A 17,851-nucleotide genomic window follows, 5' to 3' on the forward strand; every position below is an offset into this window, starting at 1 on the left:
TCCAGGAATCAAAACATGGTTCCCTAAGGAAACCAGTTATAAACCAATTAGGGTATTGCATGCCCTGGGTTATCCCATGGTGTCCCATGGGTGCCCCTAATAAATTTTAGGGTTTCCCATGGTCGCCCATGAGAACCCTGGTGCATCCCTATTAGGGTTTCTCCTTCCCTCATGTGTCCCACGCAATTATAGCACACATTAGGGACAGAGAAAATACATCTCTAGTCATCACATGGCAAGGGGGATCATCCCATACTCGAATACGCAGCGAAAATTAATCGATTCGAGTTTCTTTCGCATCCCATAAATATTAATAATCAATGAACAGAAGGAATTAATAAAGAACTGCTAACCTGGTGAGCCTCAAGTGTTGCTCCTCCAATAGACAGTGGTTCTTCCTCCAATGAGCGCTCCAAGCAAACAGATCTGAACTTCCAATGGTGCTACCAAAGTTCTACACTCCAATCCCAGATGCCCTCAAACTCCTCAGCACAGATCTAGGGTTTCACAAACCCTAACTCTCAAACACAGGTGAGAGAAGCAAGAAGAAGAAGAGAGATCACAAGAGGGAGAGAGAGAAACCAAAAACGTAGGAGAGAGAGTCTGCTCCAAAAACATGGAGAGCTACACTCTTCTGCATTTTATGGTCCCTTATTTATAATAATAGGGTTTAATTAAATCCTAGATAGATTTAATAGAGCCCTAGTGAGAGTCTGACTCTCTCTCTCTCAGTCTGGCAGTTCTGTTTAAACTCAAAGTGCTACACAGGTGAGCAGAATCTAATAGGAAAAGTATTAATTAGATTCTTTATTTAATTATTAATGGATAATTACAATTAGTACCAAATCCATTAATTAAATAAAGATCCAATTAAATTAGCAAATTTCAAATAACTCCCTATATTATAACAATTTATCATATACAACCCCCCCCACTAATCAACACCATCATTATGGAATCTAGGGCATGTGCACATGTACTGCCAAACCCCAATCCATAGTACATGTCCATATAAGAGCGTTTGTGCATCCGATTGGGTCCCGCAAAACTCGATAAAACACTTTATTTGAAATAACTATAAATAATGTATAATTTTATGTAACATAAATTTTGCAAAACCATTTCCAAAAGCGCTGGATCCAGATTTCGATCCGACCATGCGACAGTCTCTATCTTGGTGTTCCCCAATCGGGCAGTGGTGACCGTGTTGGATAACTCCTTCACTCACAAAGTGTTCACGCATTCCCAGAACACCGGCTTTGACTCGCTTGAGTCTCGTCATTGATGAACCAAAGAATGCGATCACACTTTGCGGATGTGGTTCCTCAGTACAGGGTGTCAGCGACACATATCTATCCCTTCCTACATCTGGCAGTAATACATGAGGGAATCGACAAAGTAGATTCTTCGCCAATGCACACATCAAACATGTGAGCACTCGCGTTCATACCCTGACATCACATGTCTAGGCATACCCAATGCGACGACCATATGATAAGGGTGCCCAGCCCAAACCCTAGTCGTGACTACCATTTTAAGTATAACTTACAGACACATAATGCTCAAAAAGTTTATATCGCATGTGACAATATTAAACTAAAATGTATAAATGTTCAATACAAAGGTGAACCGGGTTGAACCAGACCGAACCGGGTTTGATGGACACACACTTGTCCAACATTACCTTCATCATTATTTCTGCTGGCAATCTGTTAATAACTCATCATCATCTTCAAAACCCAAATTCCTACAACCAACGGTAGCAATAGAATGAGGTGTTAGAACTTCTTTTTCTTTTTTATTATATTGTTGGATGAGTTTCATGTTTCAAGTAACAATTTTTTTCTAATGATGAGAGACGAGAAAGGTCCTAATATTATATGCTATAGCTCATGTATATTTCATTCTTGAAATTTACGAACTATTAGGTTTCTTTCTTGGTTGTGGTGTCTGGTTAAGGAGCTGGCATTGGAGCTTCATGTGCTTCCCTAATCTATCAGATCCTATGTTATGCACTTGTCTTGCACTAATTTTTGAGATTCTCATACCAGTCATCTGTATAGGGCATGCAGGATCTGCGAAAGAGGAACCATCCTATGACATGCTGGTGGTGGGAACAGGACTGATCATTTGACAGGTCTCAAATGGAGTTCACATGTTGCAAAAAGCTGCCTATCTCATCAGTAAAAACAGAAATATTGGAGCCACTTGATGCTTTTTGCCTCTGGATGGATTAAAAGGTAGTGATTTGATCAGATTAATTTTCGCTGTGCAGCGTCTTCCTACACGAAGAATGTTGAAACAAGTTTCTCTTAATGTGAAACATGATTGGATGTGCTGTTAACAGACCTTGGTGTTTTCAGTCTCAGCAAATACAAATGCAAAAAGACCATCCATGGGAACATTTTTTGAAATGTGCAACATATAAATGGGATCAGAATCCACATGTTTTGTACCTCAGAGGCTTACAGTGGCATGCCATGTTCCACATTATTGGGAGAAACTACACCAATCACTTGCATTTAAAATCAACATGGTCTACACTGGTGATCCGAAATTCTGCAAGCTACCCAGCGAAATTTTGTTCTGTTATTTTGCTGCCAGACTGGGAAAAGGAAATTCAACAAACAGCTTTATTCACAGTTAGGAGCAGCCGAGCAGCCATTGGTCATTTGGGCGAGTGATTGCTCAATTGTGTTCACCTGATAACAAAAAGGGTGTACCCAGTGCATGAGGCTCCAGCCACTGTGGGGCCTAGGGAGGGTCGTAATGTACGCAGCCTTACCCCTGCTTCGCAGAGAGGCTGTTTCCCGATTCGAACCCGTGACCACTAGGTGCATCTAATTATGTATATTAGGCTTGGTAACCCACAACTGTGTTTCTGCAATTCTGTATTGATTTTGGGTCAATAGGTCCAGTCCAAAGACTTGGACAGGAAACTTAGTCCAAACAGAACACTCAAAATTTGGGAACACTTAAGAAGTCTGTAATGCATTGGGTTACTTTTCCTGTGGGGATTAAAACAAAAAAATACTAAGGAGTTTTGGGAAACATAAATCTTCTGTCCAAAAAGCATAGGAAGGCTGACTGACCGTAGCTCGTTCTTTTTTGGTAGTGTCGTTGCTAACGCGACAAGAAAAGTGTTAACGTCCCAATGATAAATGGGCATGCTAATGCATCTTAGTAATAGGTTTGTAAGCTGAGAGTATTCTTTCAGTCAAGTAATACCCTTTAGCCTTATAATAGAGTAGCTAAGAGCTTATACTAATTTAAAAACGTAAGGATCGCCTAACTAGCTTATGAGGGCTTGGAGGGATGTCTTCTGTTTCTCTTATCAAACAAGCCACAAAGAACTGACCTTTTGCGCTCTTCAAAACCTTTTTTGATTCGACGAAATGGTAGTTTTCAATCCCAATTAAGTAGATGAGAAGTATCAAGTTTTCATCCAATTTGTTTTGAATTGGATGATGGACAAACCAGCAAGTTTGCCTTGAGGTTAGACCAGAAGAAACCACAAGGAGTCTCCTTAGGGATAGCAAATTAGCAATGGGATGGGTCAAGTGGCTCAGACCTTTGCCCTCCCGGGCCTGCCCCAATTGGATAGTATTGAATGACTCTTTGATGGATAAGAACTAGTTTAATAATGCAAAAAACCTATAATTACCCCGTAAAATTGATTGGTATCTCTAATCTGACGCAGCCTGGCAGCAATCCCCCGTTTTGGAGGGAAGGTCACCAAGCCGTCCGATTTTTTTTAAGGACAAGAGATCGCTATCTGATCATGGAGCGCCTGTATTAGCACAGGACCAATAAGAGCACGTGCAAGAGCATTTGACTGAATAAGGCTTTTTTTAAAAAAAATTAGGTAGCCTATTTTATTTGAAATCTTGCTTTGCCCCCCTAACGGATGGGGGTATTCTGGCAATTTGAGGTCCTTCATATTTTTGTAAATTCACACGGAACCCTTCCAACTTCCATAACCGTTTTTACGACAAGATCCACCTAGCTTGGCGAACGATGGGGAAATCTCGACTCTCGACGCGTTCGGGCGGTTTCGTTCTTGGGAAGAGAAGAGTACGCGAGAAAAAGAGAAACAGAGAGAGACATGAACATCTGAAATCATCTTCCAAATCTGAGGTTTTATTCTCCAGAGTTAGAATGTTGTTCCGACTTCATCTTCTCTTCATGTCTTTTACATTTTGAGAATCGTTAATGATAATTTCAGAAACAGCACTAGTTGTCTTGAGGCGGAGGAAAACGGCATCCATCGGGGGAACGAATCCCCCTCTTTCCTGAGCGTTTCTGATTTCTTTCATCATTTCCAGGTAAAATAAAATGGTTTCTTCGGATCCATATTCCTTTTATTGTGTTTGGATTATTGGATTTGGTCCCTCTCGCAAATGACGGGATTAATTTGGTATAGAACTCTTTGGTTTTTTAATAATTATATTTTTAAAATTCATCTGTTAAGGCTTATGGTATCAATTTGTGATGGGTTTTTAAGTTCTTCTGGTATGTAAAGAGAAAAGTTACTTTTTGTTTTTGATGAATCTGATGCAGCGACAGTGATGAGGACAATGGTGATCGCATTACTGATCGCTCTATTGACGGTGACAGTCGTGGATGCAAGCGATTCAAACATAGTATTTGATCCCTGCTCTGATGCAAAGGTTCAGAAATTCGACGGTTTTAGCTTCGGGCTTGCATTTTCCACTAAAGAGTCATTCTTCCAAAACCAGGTGCAGCTCTCACCATGTGATAAACGACTTCCCCTATCAAGCATGAATGCTCAACTTGCTGTCTTTAGACCAAAGGTTGATGAGATCTCTCTCCTTACCATCAACAGCAGTACCTTCTCACCGGTACGTGCAAAACAAAAGGAAGGGGCTCTTCACTCACTCAAATCCTCTCCTCATTGAAACTCACCCCCCCCCCCCCACCCCCACCCCCACCCCCACCCCCAAACCCAAATAAAGGAACACTCTTCATCTATCTGCATTTTCTGTTTCGGATATGTCATTGTCTATGTTTTTCTAGGATTCTACTCTTCAAATCGCTAGATAAATTTAACCTCTAGATTCTTTTCTTTGCATAGTTATAATTTTAAGTTTCTGCCTAACAGCATTTATCAGTGAAGGTCCAATGTTGGCAATCCTTCCCTCCCCCACCCCCCTTTATCCTTTGCCTTATTTTTTGTACAATAGCTTGAGAGCAGTATTTATGCTGGAAATTCTTCATTTTTGTTTTTGGCAAATTAAACACTGATTAATAAGAACAGGAATTACAATATGAGATTAATCAGTAACAGATGAATAAAATTTTGAAGGCATGTGTTGTTAGACTATTAGCAAGTTAGCTTGTCTGCCCAACTATGAGCCTCCAAACTTCAATAACAAATTTAGGATTATACTAAGTCCAAGGATAGCACAGAACCATTTTCAGATATTGTACTCTGACTTCTAACCTTTCTAAACTAAGTAGGCCCATATGTAAGGGTGAAACAAAAGGGCTACCTAGACTTCTGAAAGATTTTAAACAAATTCTCTCATGGTCAAGCTTGCCCTGTATAGGATTTAATTGAGTTCAATTTGGCCATGCTGCTGAGGGTAGAGATAAAGGACGTAGCAACCTTTGGAGCGGTAGAAAGTGAGACTGCTTGGATTCAATATCACCGTCCTCACTATCTGATCCTATTATTTTGATCAATAAACTATTCTAGAGAACCCTGCAGAGAACTTATATTTTGGACAGGATGTTTCCAAATAAACAGTAAAAGGATAAGCCTATCAATTGATTGAGCCTGATTGTCTACTCCAATCCTTCAAAATACTGCTGGGAAAAAAGCAACAGAAGCAAAGATAAGTAATAGTGAACCAACAGAAGCAGCTCTAAACTTATATAGAAACGTCACTCTCAAGGAGAATGATTTCGACTTTCAAGTTGTCTAATCACATATCACTAGCAAGGGCCAGTTGAATCCAGAACTCGCATGCCATAAAAAGTTGGCATATCAAAAGCAAAGGCAGGGTGCGCATCAATCCAGAAAATTGCATCACTGATCCATCCAACCAAGATAAAAGACCACATGTAATTTACAATACCTGGACCAATATTTTCGCTAAATAAGTTTATTAAGTGTGAGAGATGCGCCAGATTGTCTAATCTGCGCCTTTGTTCCTTCTTGAATTTTTCTTTGAATATGGTACATAGCCAATATTTGGTTATCCACCCAAATTCACTATAAAGGTTACAAGTCCTCACTGTCTTAACATTCACACTTTTTAGAATTTAAGCCTATTTCATTCACAATTCTTAATTGCATTGTATATCTCACACCCAACCTCCACCAATATAAGATTCCTTGGCTTAGAATTATCTTGATGTAAGATGCCATAGAAAGTGCAATTGATCAAATGGGAAAGACTGAGGAAATTCATATCAATTCAATTCACCACTGCACTGACCCTCCCAACCAATATAATATACTTCATTTTATCCAATTTACCTGTATCAGACAATATGACATGGGTGAGTTTAGATATGTCGGATCCTCAAAATTCATACCTTATTTTCTATTTTATCTTCCCCCTTTTTTTGGGAAGTTTCTTGAATGAGGTATATATCTGTTCTGAATGAACATGGTAAGCTTTGATGCAATAGATAGTTTAGTGGAAGTGCATAGCCAGTAAAATATGTTAGAATGTATACCATCCATCACTCATTCCATGATATGCTGCTGCAGCTAAAAACCTGCACTTGTTCGAGACCTAGACCAGTTCTAGATGTTTCTGTTATTTCCTCTTTTGTTTACTGTTTTGATGTCCAACATTTTTTCGGTATAAGCTTTTTAAAGGTGCTTCAAGTGAATGACTGAATTATAATTTGCATCAAAAGGAGAATGGGTGTAAGGTTTGTCCTTGTTTGCTTTATTTTCTTCCTGCTGTCTGATACGATTGAACTATCCCAAGATATGTGCCTGATAAATATATAGGTTCAATTGTCACAACTCACAAACATAAGATTGCAACTTCATGCCAAACCTTGAGATGAACACTTCTGCACGGGGAAGAAATTATTCCAATTCAATTTTCAATATATTTTCAGGTTAATGGTTGCAGTATTCTTCCTCACCCTGCCCCCACCTGCTTTTTTGGTGCTTAAGCCGTCAGGAAACTCATTCCTAAGAGAAATAAGCTTCATGGTCTTGTTCTTAAGAAAGTTTGCTTTCATTCTTAACATCACAACATGAACCCATTCTGCATAGGGAAGAAATGACAAATGTTAAACTTATTTTCTGGTTTGCAGACCTAATATCCTCCAACCTCCTCAGAGAGGGTTCCTAGATAATTGAAACTTACATCAGTGGGTATGGTTTTTGGATTGCAACCAGCTGGCATAGTCCTCAATCTAGTGTAAAAGTTGTAGTAGTTTTATTATTATCTGCAGATTTTGGTATTCAACTGTCAATCTTTGATGAGGCACTTTATTTAATAATCCTAAACCATTTATCTCCATATCACTAAATGAAATAACTCAATGGGTTTCCCCCTTCTTTCCTAGAATATGCATGGCGGTTACATGGTAGCATTTGCTGGACGAAAATATGCAGCTAGATCAATCCCTGTTTTTGTTGCAGATAGTAGCCACATCATAACCAGTTTTACTCTGGTAAGATCAATATGGAAATTGGCATTCCTGGTCTTATTTTTTTTCTTTTGATCTCATTGTCTAACACATGCTTGTATGTCTGCGAAGATACTGGAATTTGAAAAGGGTACACTACAGAACTTGTTCTGGAAGAAAGATGGGTGTGCAAAATGTTCTGGAGAATCATCTCTCATTTGCCTCAATCACCAGGACTGTGCAATCCAACTCTCCACTTGTAAAAGCAAGGGAGGATCTGTTGACTGCAACATCGGAATACAATTGGCATTCTCAGGTACAGATAAGAACTATGAGGGGCTTAACTCATGGTATGAAGTGAAAAATATCCGGCAGTACTCCCTCTTTGGTCTGTATTCCGACCTAAGGGATTCTCTTACGAGCCAATTCAACAATATTTTCTAGCTGGTAGGTATTTTCTTGTTCATCATTAAGCTGTAGCATGTTGTATCTGCCTCTCTTCTGACCTCTGGAACATGGACATTCTAAGTTTCCTGTACTAATGCATCACACAATGTAATTAATGTTCAAATATATTATCTCTAGACACTTCTGCTCCAAAATTTTTAATGGTGATTTTTCTCGTCTGGATGACCATAAAAGGAAGTCAAATGGTTGAAGATTTGAAATTATGTTATCAAACATATCTTTTACCCTGTTGATTAAACATCAATTACAACAAAATCCCATGTCTATAGTTCGTTCGGGTGCTCAGGCAATTACATCACTACAATATGAGTGATATGTATGATTATTTTGGAGTCGAAAAGATCTTAAACACCTTAAAGAAATTATCAACAGATAAAGGCTACATAACTGCTTGACGGATGTAACGGTACAAAAGTATGACATTTGATTCAATTTTTCAGAAACAATTCTACATGATCAGAGACAGAAATAAGCAGACACCCTTTTTTTCCATTTTTGAGATGCTGTGTAAATCAATGGATTCTAATACTACCCCATGAGAGATAGATTGTGTTTCGTCTGGCATGCATATTATTATAGCCCCTCTCTAGAGCATTTTTCTAGTACAGCAGTTTCTGGTTTTTTTGGGAACCAGGTCTATAATTTGATTGAACAGATGTTTTGCCTTGGTCACAATGGAGCAACCTTACCGTTCCACCAAGGCCCACCCTGTGAAAACAAGGGTAAGGCTGCGTGCATTATGACCCCCTCCCCAAACACCGCAGTAGCGGGAGCCTCGTGTGCTGGGTACATCTTTTTTTTTTTTTAATATTTTGAACCAAGGGTCTCTCTATTATGACCTTCTTCAGGATCCTAAGATAAAGCCCAGAGAGAAGGAGAGGGAGATGACTGTTAGTGTTATTATAAGACTATCAAAAACACAGAGAGAAAGAGAGAGAGAGAGAGATGATGGATGTTAGTGTTATTATAAGACTATCAAAAACCGAGCTACCAAAAACCGAGCTACAGGGATCATGTGTTCACCACTGGTAATCTCTTTTGAGGATCACCTGATCCAATGGTGAACACTTGAGGTGCACCATATTCACTGGACCAACTTTGCAGCTCTCTTTGGTCACCATCATCAGGTCACAACAGCAGGGTCCGGTTAAAAACATCCACAGCCAAAACAACTTTTGGAAATGTAGCAGTAGAACCCACTTTGCAAAAGCCAAAAAGTTAAATTCCATTATCTATTTATCTGCATGCCAAACATAACTTAATGGGCATGGCCCAGTAATTATTATTCAGAAAAAGGAAACTAAAGTCCAAACACAAGGAAATTTTTTGAAAAGGTTCACTAAGTCCGAAAAATAAAGCTGGGTTATGGTGTGGTTTTTCCTTTAATAGGTGCAAGAGGTGTTCTGCAACTTTCTTAACATCACTCAAGAAAGGATTTTGTGGTTTCAACTCATGGGTAAAATTGGTGTATGGATGGATGCATCTATTTTGATATGTGGTGGAGTGTGACAAAAAATTTATTTTATTTTTATGACAGTAGTGTGTGTGACAATTGATGGATGCATATTTAGGAAATAGTCTAAATTGACCCTGTGCCAAATTTTAGCCTCAAATTAATTGTATATGATATCAAGTATATCCATGCACACTCTCTTGGTAATCCTGGGTTTCTCCATTTTTTTTTGTTTACGGTAGGGCCAACCCTGATTGGACTGAAAATTAGTATGTGATAGGGAACATTAAGGTCTAAATGTTTATAAAAGTTCAGCCCCTAACCAGTAAGCCATGTGGTCGATAGCAAGCAGATCTAGGTGCTCACCCACCTTTTTTTTTTGACAAGGAAAACTAAATAAAAGAGAAAAGATAGTTACATCCACCACCACTGTTTGTTGCTTCTTTAAGATCCTAGCCATTCTTGCAACTCTATGAGTCTCTCAGATCATTTGTCTATCCTTTTAACAATAATTACAGATCCAACAGAAACCATAATATTAGATCCAAGGCCATCAATCTCGACTCCCTGCATAAGCCATCCATTAGTTGCAAACTATCAGTCCAAAGTCCAAACCTCTATTCTTTCATATCCCTACTCCCTTGACTTTTGCAAACCCAGCAGGATTCCTTTGGCCTCCAAATCTTGAGCACATCCTGAGCCACCATAGTTCATAGATGCAAAAATATACTGAGAATTACATAGCATAACAGATGCCCACCCAGCTTCTCTAGAATTATGATCAAAACTACCATTACGCGAAAGACATTGCATGTTAATGCATCCGTTTTCTTTGCTAAACGCTAGTCTTTTTCGTCATAGATTAAAATGGGGTGAAAATTTTCAATTACTTCAGTTTTTCAGGGTCTGCAATCTTTCAAAGATCTAATTCTTAACATGCAAACGCATTATTGCTCACATAAGCTCAGCAAAGCTTTCCGGCCAGAGGCCAACCTCCTATTGGGGAAGGCATGGCGGTTTGGAGGCTGTGAGGGGAACTTCACTAAATAGACTGCCAAGCCAAAGAGAACAAAACCAAATAACAGTAACGAGAGTAAATTAGAGAAAAAGAACCACAAACCCAGCACCCGACAAAAAAGAAAATCCGTCACCAACAATAAGGAACTGCAGAAACCTCATGGCCTTGGACTGCAATCCAGTAAACAACCCTGTTATGGAAAATTTGATCTTTCATTGAACAGACTAATAACCCAAATTGCCATCAATTTCACAGCAACATAACCTGAATTCAAATATGTGAAAGTGGGTGAAAGAGAAGCAGACAGAAACATAGGCCTGAGGCAACTTCAGTCGCACACCCATGTTTTCAGATTTAGAGAAAAAACATCGTCACTGAAACAGATCATATAACACTCTGAAGAACCCACTGAAGCATTAAAAGGAAAAATAAAAAACTAGCATCAGAAGGGGACATATATAAAATCCCAATATATTTTGAAAACGAAGACACATTCCCTTGAACAAGCATCAGAAGACCTGCTTAATATACTGCCCCTACTTTCTTTTCCACCGCGTCTCCAAAACATAAGCTTTCTTTTTTACTTTTCACTGTCTATTTTTCAATACAGAGTTCCAATGTCTATCTTATCAGTCCTATGTTGCAACCCCTGAGGGTTAAACTACAGAATACATACGGGTCAAACAGACAAACCATTTAGTAAAACACACCCAATTTATACATACAGATTATGATAAAAGATAAATTATTGCGCACAAAAAAAGAGATTTGGGATTAGGGTGGATAGCAAGAGAAAGGATTGCAAAATTGTGGAACTTGTTTCTGCTCTGCCCATTTCATTGATGTTTCTAGTTCTGAACGTCTCCTTGAGATGATACAAATTTCTTCTAAAGCAACCTCTACATGAATCCAAGAAAAAATACATACCAACGAAGTAAGGGAAAATAAAAACAAGAATAAATAAATCCACCCGCTCATGGAAAATCACTCCATGAAGATCAAAAGACTGCTTCTGGATCTCCAACCCCCTCCAGCTCAGATACAGATACCACTAAGATTGGTTATCACATGTCTTTTTGGAAAAAGGTGGGAGAGGGTTTGGCAGCAGTGGAGTCCATCTCACTACAAACTTGAAATAAAACATACATACCACTAGCATATATTACGTTTCTGAACCCTCGGGGACAGTGGGTAGTCTGTCCCCTTCAACAAATGAAGGGTTAAGAAACTTGGCCAAAAAGGCCCACATTTTATACACATCTTCAAAATTAGTTAGAAAGCCAAGGGATGCTGTGACAACCTCAACCCGAAAGAATGCATTTTTACTGTCTTGGCGACCGTTCACCATTGGTTTGCACAAGGAAGTGTCATCTAGATCTAATGCCCCACTGTGCTGTTTTGGGCTGTTCACAACTCGTATATGACTAAGGAAACCGATGCCCAGAGATATGCCATGTCTATCAGCTAGCCTCTGAACAATTTCTGGGCTAATTAGCCGCCCACTACTGTGCTTCACATTGAAAGCAACAGCTGCACCCCTTTCATATTTGATCTTCGGACCATAGATATGAACAAGATGCTTTCCTGTGGTACCATCTGAATCAGGTAACTGAAGTTGCAGTAATGAGGTCACAAGCCAATTGATCAGGTACCGCAGTCTGAGGGTAGTTTTATTGAGACCCAACATATTAGCATGGTCAAGATGCCGGCATATTATCTCAGGCTCTCTCCTATCTCATTCTAGTCCATCCGCATCTTCTCCATCACTAAATGATTCGTCGTCTCCAAGTGTAGCTGCAGAAACTTCTCCAGGCTCTAGAGTATGACTTAGATGCTCCTTACGGTTGTCCTCCATGCTGAAGGATACCCTCCGACCCATGCTCATAACTCTTTCATTCTCCTCCATGCCAAAGAATCTACCTCCACCAAATCTGTTACCTTCCCTCCTTTCCAGCAACCTAAACTCACCTTCTGTTTCTCTCCTTATTGCGCTTTCATTTGTCTCTCGGCATACTTCAGGGGTCTCTCCGCATACTTCAGGTGTTGAGCCACTCTGTTGGCTACCATGCTTAATGCTGGAAGGATCTTTGAGTGCAGATCCATTTACTTTAGAATACAACCTAGAACCAGTAAGTGATTCTTCCCTGATTTCTTCCTCAATTTCATTGACATGCTGAGAATCTACATCCTTTTCACGATCTGTTTCTGCAAACTGTTCCTCTTCAGAGACTTCCTTGACACGGTCTAGTTCCTGTGAGACTGATAATAGAGCCGCATCAAAAGATATGACATGATCTTCACGTGGCCTGAGGTTTACCCGTCTGTCATCGTAGATTGGACTCCTAGATATCACTGATGCTGGTTTTGGAGAGAGCCTTGTATTGTTTTTCCTGCCAGTAAACCATGAGGGCGGTAATGGAGAAGAGTCTGGCTTCGTTTTGTTCAACGGGCCAGAATGGTCAGATCCATATGGGCTCTGACCCAAATCAATCCAAAACAAGTTGTCTGATGATTCATCTTCGCTGAAAACAGGGCTCTTCATTACTTCCCCAGCTGAAATGCTCTCAGTTTCTTCAAATATTGTGCTGGCACCATCCCTGTCAGAGCTGTTATCTTGTTCCATCTCTGTCTCAAACACATCCCTCACCTGTGCAGAAGTGAATACTCCTGAAAAAGCAGGTAATTGTGAACCCTGGTGAGTTTGAGGTGTCAATTCCTCATTCCCATCTATTTCCTCGTCTTTAATTCCAGTCAAACCGTCCAGATCATCCACCGAATCACTCAGGTACAGGGGGAAAACAGGCACAATCCTCACCATCCCAGACCCACTGTACACACACTGACTTTGCAAGCTTCCCATAACAGATTTCTTGATGAGAAGGCATCCAAAGCCAGTAGGGTCAGACCCAAATACCCTGTAAAATGATGTTATGATAAAATCTGGTCGGAAGAGAGACAAGCCGAGTGAATCCATGTCCTTGGGACCCAAAGACCCAGCATCAAGCAAGACATGCCAATTGTTCTGCTGTGCCAGAGCCATCCACTGGTATGAATACTTGGCTCCGGTGACCCTCGACTGAACAGGAAACACAAATAGCCCAACTGCAGAATCCTTCTTCCTCCGTTTCTTGTTGGTGATCTGCTTTCTCAGCTCCGTGGAGCAGAGTTTCAGCGTTGGCCACTTAAACCAAGCACTGTTAATCTTTGCACCTTTGTCTTTTGCACTCTGAGCCATCCAATTAACAGACTGACTATCATAGTCGAACATGGTCAATAACTTCTTGTTCGTCTGGAAAGGGTATGATTCGGCCAGCAATTTAAAGGCAGAACCTCTACTGACAGTGAATACAAGGCTATACTCATTCTCAGGGATGTTCAAATAATCCATAATCCTAGTCTTTATATCGTGTTCCGCAGTGCCTTTCTCGGCACCACCGTAGAGAGCATGGTTGCTCAAGTTTGCAGTTATCTCGGAAAGGCTAAAGGCACAAGACTCCCAATAGTGAAGAGTCTGAAGATAAGAAAAGAGCCCAAAGCCACAGTAATCGAGACATACCTTGGCAACCATGTCAGAGAGGTGGCCATACTCATCCGATCTCAGCTGATCGATCTTCTCGGAGCATTCATACTTGGGGTACATGATGAGGAACTTGGTGAAGGCTTCGTGGAGGTCAGGAACGGAGTCTTCGGTCTCAAAGATACGCTCAGCAGCGAGTGAAGTGGCACGGAGAAAATCTCGTTGAGCGTGGAGCCTAGCGAGGGATCTCGACCTGCCGAGGCTCCCATCTTGATTGTTCAAGGTCTGAGAATCCATGTCTTGCGATTTGACGAGTAACCCATCTTCCGATGCTTCCTCGAGAGCCTCTCTGAGCTTATTCTCCTGCAACTGCCGGAGGGTGGAAGGATTGCCATTGCCTTCCTCTGTCGAATCCGAACCATTTCTCCTCCTACTCTTCTTCTCCAGGAATAGGGACGCACAGTGGGATATAGGCTTCCATAGTGAAAGATGCATTGATCGAAATGATCCTCACAAAATCAATCTTTGACGGGGAAATCCAGAAATGAAGAAACAGCCACAGCGCACCCAGAACGCAGGTGTCAGCCCATCTAACAAACCCCCACAAAAACAAATTCAGTGTAGGTCCAACAGAAAGCAAAAGGAATGGGAGCTTTCCGAAAAAAATCAAACCTCTGCTTTCGAAAATCAAAACCCTAATTTGAGGAGGGAAAATCGCATGGAATCAGCAATTGTCCAAACTATAGCTGGACCGCGGAGGCTTTACTTTATCCAAAACATTCAAACACTCCGAATCAGAGATTCTTCCATTAACACCCAGAACTTTAACAAGATCACCAAGGCTCAGTCCAAAAGAAGGGAAAAGGGAAAAGAACCAAAGAAAGTTCCGGTTTTCCTCTGACCTTCAACCTGATCAGACAAACCCTAATTTTAGTCCGGGTCTGCGCCACAGAATCCAAGGCAAGATTCAATTCAGATACAACTCACCACATCAAAAATCCAAAAGATGAGAGAGCAAAAGATCTCACACAACAAACTCCAGGTTTCAATCCCATAGAAGAAAGAAGCTCCACATTCTCAGACATGAGACATCTCCTCCCAGAAAACCAGAGAGTCCGGAACAAATCCAGCGCTCAGCTAAAACGTAAAGCAACCTCAAATCCCAAAACTTAATCACACGATCCCGAGACACAACCCAGCAAAGACTCAAAAAATATTTCCTCTAAAAGAATTAAAATTGACCTCCCAGAGTCCTAGTAAAGATGGATTCAGAAGCAAAACAGGACCGAAAGAACCCGACACCAAAAACCCCCTCCAAGAATCCCTAGATCAAGAAAAAGAAACCCAGAAATGATTTCCAAACCTGAAAAAACTACTCACCTTAAAACGTGAATACAGCAGAGTAAAGATAAGAGAGTAAAAGGGTCAAAAACAAAACAAGGCCTAGACTCCAATCCCATTAAAAAAAAAAAAAAAAAAAAAAAACCATCAAAACCCAGAGAGTTGATTGTGGAACAGAGAAAAGAAAGCAACAGTGATAACAGCTCCACCAACCCCTCTGCTTCCACCAAACTCTCTTTAAGTTTTTCTCCTCTGCCTGACCTGACTACCTCTGCAATAAAATTAAAAGCAAACTATTCTTTGCCATCAACTTCTCATTACTTGAGTTGGTCAATCCAAACATTTTTGCATTGATTGTCCCTGCTCTTTTCCTCCCTCATTATTTCTCCTATCGCCAAAAATAACTTATCTCTCCTGATTTAACTATAACAGTAAAACCACATAAATAATGCAAATAAAACAGAAGGAAAAAAGTAAAAGTAACATAAACAAGTGAACCAGACTCCATTGAAGCATTGACTTCAAATCTACAAAGCAAATAATTAATATTGTTTCCCCCTTAATTATTTACCCAATTCATTAAATTAAGAAAGGGTTTAAGAAATTAGTAATATTATTTGCCTACATCACAAAGAGAAGCATTAAATATGCTAATGCTTGATTTCTGGCAGGACCCACAAGGCAACAATGGCTTTTCTGCAAAGTGGCATGACAAAAGTCAAATAAACCCACTATATAAAGCCATTATCTGTCCTAACTCCTTACACCAAATTCCATTTTATCTCCTCTAAAAATAAGAATCCCAATATTTTACACTGGTGAGATCAATTTATCAAAAAAAAAACTCTGGTGAGATCAGAGAGGAAGGAATCCAAGAGAGGATTCTTCTCTTGGATTCTTTGGGTCCTAGAAAATGCGGAGGGAGGGGTGAAGGGTCATAGGGTGGCAAACGGCTGGAGCTCCGAGGGAGACTTGGGGGTACTTATCAGGTAGAGAATGAGAGAGGGTCGCTGTAAGTTGTCGTCGTCTCAAGTTGTTTTCACTATTTCAGTCAACTCCTTTTTAAGAGCTTTGTTCTTATCACCCTATCATATCATTTCCTCCCTTACTCTTAATAAATTATTCATAAAAATATGATATTTTAAGAAAATTATTATTAAAGTAATAGAAGACGTGATAGCGTATAACAACATGTTCCTAGAACCAAATAATATTATTTGCAATAAGAATACATGGTCCATTTCCCTTCTTTCGGACTGAACCTTTAATATTCTTGTTTCATATATGATGAATGAATCATATTTATTGTCATGATTATTTTTACCCAATTATAATGACAATGATATCCGCCATTCTACGATCCAAGGGTCGGTTAACCTTTTTGGGATTGGTGTGTGGTTTGTGTGATTACACTTTCATAAAAAATTATAGTGAAAATGATATTAAAGATACTCATTTGTCATTCTGCCTTCCCCCACCATGATACTAGCTAAAAAAGATTGATATTTATATATGGGGAAAATGTTGTGTGCTTGGATGGTGGGGTGGGGGAGCGAAATGATCTCCCCACCCCCATAAAAGGTGAAAATTCCACCCTTGAGATGCAAATGCATTCTCTCTCATTGACTGCCTCAAGTGCGTGGCCCTTGTGTTCCCCAGAGAGAACGTTTTTCCATATATATATGGAGAAAGAATGTTAATTGGGTACGTGTGGTGCACTGTCCCTACGCCTAGATACAAGGTACGCAAAATGACCCGCCACACCCCCATAGAAAGAAGGAATTTTTCAAAGGCGTGATGATCATTTCATATGTGCAGTTAGTGTTCTCTTTCCCTATATATACAAGGGAAATTTACGAAACACCCCCTGAAAATGGGTTAATACTCAGATCACCCTCTCATATTTGAAAATACTCAGATCACCCCCTGCATTAGAGCCCTATACTCAAATTAGACCCTACCGTTAGTTAACTAATGAAGTCAGCTAGTTAAATTTTTTGAAAACCCTAAACTACCCTTGAGAAGAGTGTAATTACTATTTTACCCTTAGATATGTCACCCAGTTAAATAAATTTAAATCCCTAAACTACCCTTTGATTAATGTGAAGTTACTTTTTACCCTTAGATCTAAAAACCCAATTTTTTTTAAGTTTATAAGGATGAGGGGAATCAAAGGGGAATATTCCCTCTTCTTCCCCAAATCAACGGAAAGACAAATGAAACCCTTAGGGTTCTACCTCAAGGAAACGCCGTGAATGGCTGCCAAAACATTGTGACGGCGGCCCAATAATCCCGACGAAGGGTGGTGATAGGCCGGCGACCAATCGTAGGGCGTCAGACGCCGTGAATCTCCGACGATCCTTGCACCTCATGATTAGCTCTCCCTGTTTCTCCCACCACAAAACCCCAAGACAAAAATCAAATAGAAAAA

At 40.1% G+C, this 17,851-nt stretch overlaps 1 protein-coding gene and 1 pseudogene across 1 annotated transcript; one reads left to right on the forward strand and one right to left on the reverse strand.

Annotated features, from left to right (window-relative positions):
* The first annotated feature begins 4,567 nt into the window (after positions 1 to 4,567).
* LOC122657619 lies at positions 4,568 to 8,220 on the forward strand. The gene is made up of 3 exons (XM_043852379.1): positions 4,568 to 4,862; positions 7,561 to 7,668; positions 7,756 to 8,220. Exons 1-3 carry the CDS (start codon positions 4,569 to 4,571, stop codon positions 8,065 to 8,067), a joined length of 714 nt encoding a protein of 237 aa, XP_043708314.1. The 5' UTR covers position 4,568; the 3' UTR covers positions 8,068 to 8,220.
* Positions 8,221 to 11,369: 3,149 nt separating this feature from the next.
* On the reverse strand, positions 11,370 to 14,588 carry LOC122658615 (annotated as a pseudogene).
* Positions 14,589 to 17,851: the final 3,263 nt, after the last annotated feature.

The sequence above is a fragment of the Telopea speciosissima genome, chromosome 4 (assembly GCF_018873765.1).
Source record: "Telopea speciosissima isolate NSW1024214 ecotype Mountain lineage chromosome 4, Tspe_v1, whole genome shotgun sequence".
NCBI classification, from domain to species: Eukaryota; Viridiplantae; Streptophyta; class Magnoliopsida; order Proteales; family Proteaceae; genus Telopea; species Telopea speciosissima.

Excerpts from the sequence above, each read along its gene's own strand:
- LOC122657619 (XM_043852379.1), top strand. The coding sequence starts at position 4,569 with ATGAGGACAATGGTGATCGCATTACTGATCGCTCTATTGACGGTGACA. Across the intron at positions 4,863-7,560 it reads ACAGCAGTACCTTCTCACCG|AATATGCATGGCGGTTACAT; the intron begins GTACGTGCAAAA and ends CTTCTTTCCTAG. Across the intron at positions 7,669-7,755 it reads TCATAACCAGTTTTACTCTG|ATACTGGAATTTGAAAAGGG; the intron begins GTAAGATCAATA and ends ATGTCTGCGAAG.